Source organism: Dipodomys merriami, unplaced genomic scaffold (genome assembly GCF_024711535.1).
Source record: "Dipodomys merriami isolate MVZ:Mamm:240054 unplaced genomic scaffold, mDipMer1.0.p SCAF_12, whole genome shotgun sequence".
In the NCBI taxonomy this organism is placed as follows: Eukaryota; Metazoa; Chordata; class Mammalia; order Rodentia; family Heteromyidae; genus Dipodomys; species Dipodomys merriami.
In genome coordinates this window covers 47021102-47033452 of record NW_027202493.1, presented here as the reverse complement: position 1 = coordinate 47033452, position 12351 = coordinate 47021102, and the positions used below count along the sequence as shown (strand labels likewise).

Below are 12351 nucleotides of genomic sequence, written 5' to 3'. Positions count from 1 at the left end.
TTTTTCACCTAAGTATAAATTATCATTCTGCACCTGAGCTGTCCTTGTGTATAGCTCTTTTTAATGAAGATCATGTTTCTTACACTTAGGGGATACCTACCAGATGCATGGGCACTATCCTTGTGTCACTCGAGCCACAGCTCCACTTTAGGTTTTATGGTAGTTAATTGGACTAAGGAGTCTCATGGATTTTCTTGCTTGAGCAGACTTGTAACCACAGTCCTCAGGTCTCAAGTTCCTAAACAGCTAGGATTACAGGTGTGAGCCACTAGCATATAGCAACAAATCCTTTTTGGAGAGTTCTTTGTGGACAGCTTTGTGGGCCTACTGCATAGCATCCAGCTGCTGGATGTGAGTCATCTACTTTACTCTCCAGTGGTTCATAGCACTATGATGATGCACAGGGACAGAGGCTGTCTAAGGATGGGCAGGTCACACAGAAAAGTGCTGTCTCATGCCTACCATTGTCTTCTCTCCCAGTACCTATTCCTCAAGCTGTTCTTTACTACTCATTCTGTACTACCTTCGTGAAGCTTTGCAAAGACTGAAGGGCTTTGTCATGTTCTCAGCACCTGTGAACTGGGAGTAGGAGAATCTCAGACCTGAGGATGCCTGAGGTAGAGGGAATGAGCCTGAGAATGGGTGTGCCACGTTGATGTCTCCCTTGGAGATCAGCAAAGCTGATGGTGAATTACCATGTAGACTCAAGATTGTAATAGGTCGTGTTTCTCTACCCATGGCCTGATAGATCTATTTGTCTGTGAATTTTAATTTTTGTTCATGTGATAAGATTTCTCATTTTACTTCATTATACTCATTTATTGAATATATTTTATCTAAAAGATAAAATTTTAATCTTCCAGTTAATTCTTATTATAACAGTCTTTTTAGACAAAAAGAGAAAGATGAAATCATTTAAAGGATAAAAAGTCAACTGCATAAATGTTTTGTTAGACATAAGACAATATTACTTTTTTTCTCTTAGCAGAAACACCAGAGGTCACAGAAGATGTGAGTTCTGAGGGGCCTACACACAGGTATCTTTATTAGTTAGTTCTACAATATATTCTGAACCTGTGTCTTCCTCCTGGACCTTTGGACTTTTGTATCCCCATCCAAGCTTCCCTCACGTGGTTGGCTCCTCAGCCCTCCTGGTGCTGTTGTCCCAGGCCTCACTCTGCCTCCTGTCTCTGGTGCTGCTGTCCCGTGCTTCATTCTGTTTCCAATCTTGCAGGTGTGGTGACCTCCCTTCCACCAAGTGCCTTGGTCACCAGGGGTGCCCTTGGTGCTTGCAGGGTCAGCACCTCCTTTAGAGAGTGATAGGAGCCATGTCCTTTGTTTTCAACCTCCTTGCTGTTTTCCCCATAGTCATTTGAGAGTATAGTACTCCAGGTTTAAAATGCTCAAGAAAACAAGTGGGATTTCTGGAGAGAGCCATTCACTTGCCAAGAATTTTCCCTTCCATGAACACAGAAGTAGATCACAAAACAGATCCCCATGACCTTTTATTAGCAACTGAAGTTCTATACATAGTTTAAAAGGTTAGTGTTTGCTGGGCATAGTGAGCACATCTGAAATCTGGCCCTTGGGGGTCTGAGATAGGAAGATTGTAAGTCTGAAGCCAGCTTGAGTTATGTCGTCCTTTTAAAAAAAAAATCCAAAGAAAACAAAAGTTATTGACCATCCAAAAATTTTCACACTGTGAAAAATAAACCCATTGGAAGAATGAAGTTTATTTGAGGAAAATAATATAAAATACAGTCTGCTGATGGCCTGTAATACTAGCTACTCAGAAGATTGAGATCTGAGGATCATGCATTGAAGCCATCCCAGGCAGGAGTTAACTCCAGTTCGCCACCAAAAATAAGCTAATGGCTCAAGTAGTAGTGCTACTCTTGAGCAAAAAAAAAAAAAAAAAAAAATCTCAGGGACAGTGCCTAGGCCCTGAGTTTAAGCCCTAGGTTCATCTCTTTCACATACATATAATATTGTCTGCTGATAAACTCAATGTTAAGTATGAAATATTTTTGAGAGTACTGAGGGGTGAACTCAGAGCCACTTGAGCCATGCCTCCAGCCCTACTTTTTTTTTAATTTAATTTTATTTGTGAACATACTGTACAGAGGGGTTACAATTACATGGGTAGGATAATGTGTACATTTCTTACCAAGCATTGCACCTTCCTCCTTTGGTTTACCCTTCACATCCCTTCCCAGCCTCCCCCCTCCCCCCCAATCCCAATCCTTCTCCTTACCCCCCCCCCCCCCCCCGCACCGACGTTGTAAAGCTCGTTTTGGACATGACAACTTGTACTTCTCATTGTTGCAACAGGTCCACCTGTATCCTTAAACAACTGGTTTTTCCCCATCTCCTCCACAAGTTATACTGACATCAAATATGGTGAAAGCAGGGGTTATACTGTGGGGGAGGGACATACAAAGCAACAAAGAGATAATCTTATAAATGCATTAGAAACACATGCATGAAAGAAAAAAACATTAAAATACATATCTAAGGATTCATTTTCCTGACCTCACATTATCTGACCTTTTCCGCTTGACTCATACATATACTAGATATTACAAATAAGGGAAACCATGGGACCTATGTTTCTTTGTCCAGCCCTGCTTTTTACCAATCGTTTTGGAGATGGAGTCTAGTGAGCTTTTCTGCCCACATAAAACCATGATCCTCTAGATCTCAGCCTCTAAGTAGCTAGGATTATAATGTGACTCACTGGCACCTAGCTTTGAATTTTTAAAACATACGGAAAACACCCAGAAATACTTAAAAATTATATCCCTCCAGATTTTTCTTACTATTTTTTATTTTACAGTATCTTTTTTTGTTCAGATATCATTTCAAAGTTTAAAAATGTACAAATTGGGGCTGGGAAGGTGGCTCAGTGGTAGGCGCTTGCCTTGCATGCATGAGGCCCTGGATTCAATTCCTCAGCACCACATAAGCAGAAAAAAAAGCTGGAAGTGGTGCTGTGGCTCAAGTGGTAGAGCACTAGCCTTGAGCTGAAGAGCTGAGGGACAGCGCCCAGGCCCAGAGTTCAGGCCCCATGACCGGACCCCCCCCCCAAAAAAAAAATGTACAAATTGTCCTTTCTCTGTCTGTTTCATTCCTAAGTGTCGACTGGTTTTCCAACTGCTCATAGAGCAACTGTAGCAGCTGTAGAATTCTGGAGCCTGCACACCCCAGGGCTCACATACCCCGTGCCCTGCATGCCCACCAGCCCACACCACATACCCCAGGACCCACACACTCTGGGGCCATGTATCCCGGGGCTCGTACATCCTGAGGCCCATGCACCCTGGGACCTGGGCACCCTGGGGTCTGCACACCCTCAGGCTTTTCCAGCACTCCCTTCCCATGGTTCCATTGTCTGTGGTTTTGCTTCTGTACTTCCACCACAGCACAACAATAGTACAGAGTTTGTAGCTTTTACATTCCACACTCTGACTCACAGCCAGCCTACCCAGGACAGGAGAGCTATGCCATTGTCCAGCCAGGCCATACAGTGTGCACCTCCAGCCCACTAGTCAGGAGAGAACAGTGCTTGGAGCTCTGTGCTCTCCATGGGATGTGGGATTGTAGTCGCCTCCCACAGATAAGTGGCTGTATCTGATCAAGTCCTGTATCTTCCTTTGAACTCCAGTTCTCCCAGATGTCTCTCAGCTCCTTAGAACTTTTTTTTTGTCAGTCGTGGGGCCTGAACTCTGGGCCTGGGCGCTGTCCCTCAGCTCTTCAGCTGAAGGCTAGCACTCTACCACTTGAGCATCAGCCCCACTTCCAGCTTTTTCTGCTTATGCAGTGCTGAGGAATCGAACCCAGGGCCTCAGGCATGCAAGGCAAGCACTCTACCACTGAGCCACCTTCCCAGCCCTCCTTAGAACTTTTAGCAAAAAAGTGCCCAGCAGTTCTCTGTGCATGTCATGCAGAATCATGCACATGACCATTTTCCATGTGGGTTCTTCAGCGCTGCTCCTGCATCTCTGTGCTTCCTAGTTTAGTCTCCTTTCCTCCCCATGGGTTCCTTCACATAGCTGTGAGCCCAGCAGGATGAATGCATCCTGGGGCCCCGTCACTCTGCATCCCTCTGTCCATGCTGTGTCCTCACAAAGGTGGTCTCCAGTCAACCTGGTCTGGTGGTTCTGAAAAAGTGTCATGGTGGCTTCCTTTTGCTTGGGACAGCATCTGGGTCTATGTCTGGTTGTGCCTGCAGCCCTATGGGCTAGTGAAGCCTCGTGTCTCATCCTACCAGTCTGTGCTGGAGGCAGAGAAGGCCCAAGCCTTGCACCACCAGCCTAGCATCGTGTGTGTGTGTGTGTGTGTGTGTGTGTGTGTGTGTGTGTGTGTGTGTGTGTGTGTGTGTGTGTGTGTGTGTGTGTGTGTGTGTGTGTGTGTGTGTGTGTGTGTGTGTGTGTGTGTGTGTGTGTGTGTGTGTGACACATTAGAGGAGATGGGAAAACAATGAAGACCTTTCAGTGCAGGGACAGCAGCATTTACACTGTGCTTTGGCAGCAGACACTGTAGCATGCTTGGAGGCAATCAGAAGCACTTGTGGGTGGAGTTGTAGATGAAAGTTTGGACTTTTGATTCTGTAGACATACCTGGGAAAACACACAGCTCGCAGGCTCAGTGTAAACACATGCCTAGGATGGGGTCCCTAGCCCTAGTGTTTGGTATGCCTCTCCATGGTCCCATTTCATGGTGTGTTTCCTTCTTGTAGTGATCATGGCAACCAAGAGGGCAGTGCCCTGGCCCGATGGGCGGCCGACCCCGCCAACACTGCATGGATGGAAAGTAAGTACCTTTCACCAGGGGTCCCCATGCCAGTAGGTGGCAGCATGTTTCCTTCCCAACTGCTAGATCAAGTTGGAAGCTTGAAGACTTAGTCACATATTTAAAGTAATAAAAACTTATGTGTGAGCCAGGGGCTGGTGAATCATACTTACAATTCTATCTGCTTGAGAAACAGAGAATTCACATACTTAAAAGTACTTTTTTTTTTTTTTTTGGGTCCGGTCGTGGGGCCTGAACTCTGGGCCTGGGCGCTGTCCCTCAGCTCTTCAGCTCAAGGCTAGCGCTCTACCACTTGAGCCACAGCTCCACTTCCAGATTTTTTCTTTTTGCTTATGTGGTGCTGAGGAATCGAACCCAGGGCCTCATGCATGCAAGGTAAGCGCTCTACCACTGAGCCACCTTCCCAGCCCAGTACTTTTTTTTTTTTTAAAAAGCTAATGTTTGGAAAATTTCCTTGGGATACCATTTTGTTTCCCAGAATCCAATCAGAACCCTGCGTCTAAACCCATATACTTTCTGATTGTTTCTTTCTAGGACAGATTGGGTTTTATTGCAGATTATATAGATTGTGAGCTAATGCTTTGACTGGGTCCCTTAGTCAGCTGGTCTCTTGAGACACTGCAGAGTTTCTGGCTTTTGATTCCTCACGAGACACTTTGTCATGGACCATTTTTGATGGCAGCAGGTGGTGGTTCAGCTGGCCACAGTCCAATGGTAGATCTTAGATTCTACTTGTAGATTAAGAGCTGAGACAGTCAGATTTATTTTTTTAGTCTTTTTTTTGGGGGGGGGGTCCAGTGGTGGGGTCTGAACTCTTGGCTTGGGCGCTGTCCCTCAGCTCTTCAGCTCAAGGCTAGCACTCTACCACTTGAGCCACAGCGCCACTTCCGGCTTTTTTCTTTTTGCTTATGTGGTGCTGAAGAATTGAACCCAGGGCCTCTTGCATGCAAGGCAAGAGCTCTACCACTGAGCCACCTTCCCAGCCCCTATTTTTTAGTCTTTAAGGGGAAAGAAAGGATTATTATTATTAGTAGTAGTAGTACTATGTAGTACTGGGGTTCAAAATTGGAGCCTTGTACTTGCTTGACTAGTGCTCTTCTCCTTGAACCGTGCATGCCTCCAGTCCTTTTATGCTTTATTTTTTCGGGTATGGTTTTGCCTCCAGATGACCTCAGACTATGATTCTCCTACCTATGCCTCTCACACAAGCTGAGACCACAGACATACATGCTAGGTCTAGCTTGTTTGTTGAGATGAGATCTTACTACCTTTTTGCCTGGGCTGGCCTTGAACCATAATCTCTACCTCCTAAGATGCTGAGGTCACATATGAGCCACCACATGGTCTAAGATACTTTCTAATTATGCCTTTTATAATCCCCTGGCTTTCTAATTTCTGGGTAATTCTTTCCTAATTGACATTTAGTCAGTCATACCTCAACTGCCACTAACTTAAATTTCCTGGAAGGTCTTGTTGCTTTCATTGTGGCTTTGTCAAAGCACAGGTCAAAGTGTAGTTAGCTAGCTCTTTCAGGGCCTCTTGAAACAGGATCATTATAGGATTAAATTATCATGTAGCTATTTGCTAATAGTTTTGTTTCTAGTGTAAAATATACCCAAATTTCTGTCATCCTATTTTTTATTTATAAGTTTTTTATTGTGAAAATACTGTACATAGGAAGTACAGTTACATGAGCAAGGTAATGAGTACATTTCTTATCAAGCAATGTTGCCTCCTCCTTTGTTTTTTCCCTACCATCCCTTCCCTTCCACTTGCACAATTACATTCCCCCCAATTTATAATCTAAACAGTTATGTAGAATAATTATGCTTGAAAGTAAGGTGTGAACCTGCAAACCCTCAATCCTTCTCATAGCAGTAGAGCAGCTTGTGGCTGAAGTAGCTCAGTGTCAGTCAGAGAAACAAGTACCTTGTCAACCATGGTGGGTGTGGGTTTCCTGGACTTGTTCCTGGTGACTGACTGGGTGGCCATAGCTGAGAGATGCTTGATGCAGTGTCTCCTTTTCTTGTCTTAGAGCCATGCAGTTTTCCTGTAGCTTCAGTGTAGAGATGCGTGGTAGTTTGGATGGCAGTTGATCCTATAGCTTTGCTGTAGGGATGTGTTGTTTGGATATTTTCCTGTGGCTTTAGTGTAGAAATGCACAGTAATTTGGATATTCTCTTGTAGAGAGAGCACCCTAGCAAATGAGTGTTTTTATGAAACATTTCCATGTGAAGCATATAACCCTTACACATACTAAAATCAAGTTCAAGTGCATTGCTGCTCTGATGTCATTGTATACAAAGAGTACTATTTTGCCTGCAGGCCCTTAAATGAAAATGTAATACTTTTGTGTAATACAAACTGTCCTATATTGACAGTTTTTGTGCAGTATAGGGTGTTCCTCACCTTCTGGGTGTGAATACTGCAGCCACTGGTTCCTTGGTATGAACACCACAAGCCATTGGTTCACTCTAGTCCCCTCATTCCTGAAACTTTCACCTTTGGATTTTAGCCTGTCAGCACAGATGAATCTCACAAACTTAAAAATGTTTGGAGCCAGGCTCAGTGGCTCACATCATTTTAGCAGAGATCAGGAAGACTGAAGTTCAAGGCCAACCTAGATAAGAAGGTTGCAGCACCTCATCTCAACTAATACTGGGGGTCCAGAGATGCATGCCTATTATCCCAGCTATGGCAAGAATTATAAATAAGAGGGTTGTGATCCAGGATGACGTAGTTCTAAAAGCAAGGCACTCCCAAAAAATAACTAGAGCAAGAAAAGGGCAGGGATATGGCTCAAGGGTTCGAGTGCTTGCCTAACAGACATGAAGCAATGAGCTCAAGACAAAGTTCCCTCAAAAAAAATTGCTTGTAAGAGAGCCTTATGTGTAATTGACCTGAAATCACAAATTGTTGGTGATGTTCACATCCTTTATTCTGGGAAAAATTTAGTGACATCCCTTACTCTGAGCAAAATATCCTGCCCTTAAAATAAAGCTTATGCTTTAGTGAGGTTCTGGATAGTTATAGTCTTAGGAACCTGGCCCTATGAAGTTTGGACTGTACTGATCAGTTCTCATCAGTTTTTGTCTTTTTTTTTTTTAACATTTCTTCTTTTATTACAGATCCAGAGGAAGCAATTTATGATGATGTTCCAAGGGAAAATTCAGATTCTGAACCAGGTTTGCTCTCACTTGGCATTGTCTGTCAGGAGACAAAGTGTGGCAGTTTTTCCTTCTGCACACAGAGAGCCCATTGTATAGTGATGATCCCTGCCTGCCGAGCACCCAGTGTGTGTGTGTGTGTGTGTGGTCCCTTTGTGCAGAGCGCCCAGTGTATACGCATGATCTCTGTGTGCAGAGCACTCAGTATGTACACATGGTCCCTGGGTGCAGAGCACCCTGTGTGTACACATAATCCTTGCATACAGTGTGCCCAGTGTGTGCACATGATCCCCGGATGCGGAGTGCCAAGTGTTCTTGCGCAGTCCTTAGATGCAGAGCTCTTTGTGTGTACATGTGATCCCTGCATGTAGAGTGCCCATTGTGTTCACAGGATCCATGCTTGTAGAGTGCCCATTGTGGTCCCTGTGTGCAGAGCACCCAGTGTATACACATAGTTCCTGGGTACAGAGTACCCAGTGTGTACACATGGTCCTTGGTTTAGCATGCATGTTTCCATCTGCACTGCTGTGATGTGGTACAAGGTTTGTGTGTGTGAATTATATAACACTTCAAGCAGAAAGAGGGAAAGAGGGCAATGAGAACGAAGAGGTAAGAAATAGTGAGGCTGCTGGGCGCCGGTGGCTCATGCCTGTAATCCTAGTTACTCAAGAGGCTGATATCTGAGGATTGTGGTTTAAATCTAGCCTGGGCAGGAAAGTTGTGGAACTCTTATCTCCAATCACCACCAGAAAACTGGATATGGTGCTCTAGCTCAAAGTGGTAGAGTGCTAGCCTTGAGCAAAAGAGCTCAGGTCCTAAGTTCAAGTCCCACAGCTGACAGAAAAAAAAAATAAGAGGCTGAGAAGTACCAACTTAAGTCTATAAATTATATGAATAAATATAAATTACATAAATAGAAATGTATGCAGAATCAGTAAGATACTAGTCAAAGAGTTACTAAAATTAAAGGAAGACATAAATTCTCAGGTTAAAGAAACAAACTCAAAGCTAGATTTGTTAAGCATCAGTCCAGACCCAAGTGAGGGTAACTGGAGCTGCAGAGTACCATGTCCACGTGAACTTCTTAAGAGCAGTAAGAAAGAAAATGGGAAAATCTACTCAGAAGCTATGGGAGAGAGGCACACTTCCCTGATTGGCTGTGTTCTCAGAATGAGAAGGAAGATGCTACCTCAGCCCAGGTTTTTATATTCAGGACTATATGTGTGTACATTCCTTTAAAAGGGAGAAAGACAAGCTGGGTCTGGTAGTGTGCACCTGTAACGTTGGCACTCAGGAGGCTGAACCAAGAGAATTGAGTTCATGGCCATAGTGAGACCCTGAATCAAAACATAAATTAAAAAAAAAAAACTAGCAGGCAGAGACTGGATCATTTACCTTTGTAGGCTTTGAAAAAGTATTTGATACTATATACTTCAAGAAGCAGTGGAAGCAAGAAAGAGAAATAGGCCTCCCATGCAAAGGCTGAGTTTGCTGACCCAGGCCCTCTCCACGTGTTAAGTCCACACTTTGAGGAAGTGGTGGAAGTTGATTTATTGTTCTTTTATGGTTTTGTTTGGCTATGACAGGTTTTTGATAGGAGAATAGAAATATTTAACTTTGAAACCAATAGAGCAAAACCCAACTGGTCCAAAGCTAGAAAATATAAATTAAGAGAGAATGGCAAATACTATGGGAAGGAACTTCCACATAAGTCTAAAATACATTGATCCCAACAGTAAATGTAAATTGGATCCAACTGACAAGAAAAGAAATTCTCAGATTGCAAAACTAGTCATATAATACATTCTTTTCTGTTGTTGGTAGTGGTGGTCATGGGGCTTGAACTTTGGTCCTGGGCACTGTCCCTGAGCTCTTTTGCTCGAGGCTAGTGCTCCACCACTTTGAGCCACAGTGCCACTTTTTTTCTGGTTTCTATTTAGAAATGAGTCTCACAAGCATTCTGCCTGGGCTGGCTTTGAACTGCATCCTCAGATCTTAGCCTCCTCAGTAGCTAGGAGTAGAGGCATGGGCCACTGGTGTCCAGCTATATAATATGTTCTTATGCAAGAACAGAAAAATTGGTTAATTGGGTGAAAAAGAAATATAAGGCTATATTGTAGCCAATATAGCTGTAATAATAATAAGTGTTAAGCTACAGAGCATTATTGGTATAGTTAAGGAGTACTTGATGAGGGGAAGACAAAAATGTTATACACACACTTTCAGGGAGAATGAGCTTTATTTGTGCTAGTACTTCACGAGCTCTCCTGTCTGTTTAGAGAGCATCCATCCATCAGTCATCATCCTACCATCCCTCTATCATCTATTTATTATCCAGCCACGTCTAGCAACCTGTCTGCTATCTATCCATTATCTGTCTGTGTAACCTTTATGATACTGTATTCACTTATATAAAGAAAGATTTTCCTTTATGGAAAGTGTACTATTGCTCACACATTATTTGGCATAAATTTGGTGGATTCTATGACCAGTGTTCTTAGTCTGTGTTGGGGCTGAGGCTTGCTGGACTCTATGACGAGCTTCTTCAGAACCACACATCACTGCCCACATTGGGAGGAGGTGGATGGTTTCCTAAGCAACGAGTGCTTTTCCAAGAAGCATGCCTGTGTGCTGGCCACATCGTTCCTTTGAATTACTTTGAGATTCTTCCACCCCTCTATGGTAAGGCAAAACAAGAAGCAAGCTAGTGAACTGTGTGTTTTCATTTTCATTTTATCTTGGTATTTGTGCATTTAGATGAAATGATTTATGATGACGTGGAGAATGGAGATGACGGTGGAAATAGTTCTTTGGAATACGGATGGAGTTCAAGTGAATTTGAAAGCTATGAAGAACAAAGTGACTCAGAGTGTAAGAATGGAATTCCCAGGTCTTTCCTGCGTGGCAGCCACAAAAAGCAAGTATGTGTTCAGTTTTTGCATACAGAAGACAAGTGTTCTGTTAACTTGGAAATGGGACAGCAAAGTGTCCTTTTGATTTTCACAATTCTTAAAGTTTTTAAGACATTTACAAAGTCTGAAATATGTAACATTGACAAAGGAAAGGGTGTCTCTTATTTCACATAGTCTAATTATGGAAGATTAGGAGGGTAGATTCTTGTTACCCAAATCACTTAGAAGGCCATAAGTAGACTCCTTCTCAGACAATCAGAAGACAGGTGACCACTCCAAATGCTGAGGAGCATGTGCAGTTACTGTTCTCTGAACATGCTGAGCAAGGAACAGTTTCTTCACACATTGTCCTGAACTTGAGCTCTGTGCAGGAGCAGGAAGGTGGGAAATTAGGAAGGCTTAAGAAATGATGTTCAAGCACACCAATCCTCCACCACCCCAGGATTGTCTTTTCCTGCAGGGAACTTATCTCTTGCTTTGGTGGAAAACTTCTGAGATCAGGATCGAGTGAGGAAGGCAGAGCCTTGAAGGGTGAATTCTGGTCTGGGTGGTGTGGGACTGACCGGATGCCATCTCACTGGGGTAGGTCATGCAGGGAGTCCTCCAGGCCAGGCATTCTGTTGGTGGGTTTCTTCTGTGGGTCCTCGCATGAGTGTTCATAGCTGTCTTCCACTGTGTACAGAGCGATCACTTGGTCCTTGCGTGTGGACTCTCAGCAGTGACTGTGATCGGCATATGGTCCTTGTCTGAGATGCCCGTCAGAGCCAATGTTTCTCACTGATATCTGACTATCGCCAGTTTTCCCTACCTCGCTGCTAGCAGTCCTCAGGGACCGGAGATGCTTGACCTAGTTTCTATGTTACTGTAGTGGACAACATGTTACAGGTTGTTTAGAATTTTTGTAATCTTTAAAGTCATTTTATGACACTCAAGAAGCAGCTACCAATTCACAATGGTCAGTGCAGTGTCTCAGTGTTAAAAATTGGCTTTTTCTGGAATGTAGATTTTTGTATATGTGTACTACTACTAGGGCTTGAAATTTGGGCATTACTTGTTTTTTTCACTCTTAGGTGGCATGGTACCACTTGAGCCACACTTCTTGCTTTGCTGGTTAATTGAAAGTAAGAGTCTTCAAGTTAGTCTGTCTGGGCTGGCTTTGAATTATGATCCTCAGATCTCAGCCTTCTGTGTAGCCAGGGTAACAGATATGAGCCACATGTATCTGACTGGATTGTATATCTTTTCTGGGTTTTAACTAGAGCCTTAGTGAGCAGAGCTAGCTGGCTAGTGTGGTTGTCCTGACACGCTGAGGCCCCTAAGGAGTTGCATCTGCACGGAGCATTTAGGGCTGGTAGGTATTGTGTTGAGATAGCCCATCCTCAGGATTGAGGATGGCCCCTGCCATGCCAGGCTATGGGCAGTTTTTCTGCTCTCCTTGTCCTCACAGTGGACCTGTACAC

The 12351-nt window shown here is 43.8% G+C and overlaps 1 protein-coding gene across 8 annotated transcripts in view; it reads left to right on the top strand.

The window, feature by feature from the left end:
* Arhgef10 (Rho guanine nucleotide exchange factor 10) overlaps positions 1-12351 on the top strand; it is a 79142-nt gene that overhangs the window by 25231 nt on the left and 41560 nt on the right. For 7 of the 8 annotated variants that reach the window (XM_070016838.1, XM_070016841.1, XM_070016842.1 and 4 more), the window contains exons 5-8: positions 986-1037; positions 4739-4812; positions 7941-7997; positions 10737-10900. In XM_070016838.1, the coding sequence (XP_069872939.1) occupies positions 986-1037; positions 4739-4812; positions 7941-7997; positions 10737-10900 (347 nt within the window). The remainder of the gene's footprint in view (positions 1-985; positions 1038-4738; positions 4813-7940; positions 7998-10736; positions 10901-12351) is intronic. The other variant, XM_070016839.1, reaches the window with a different exon arrangement.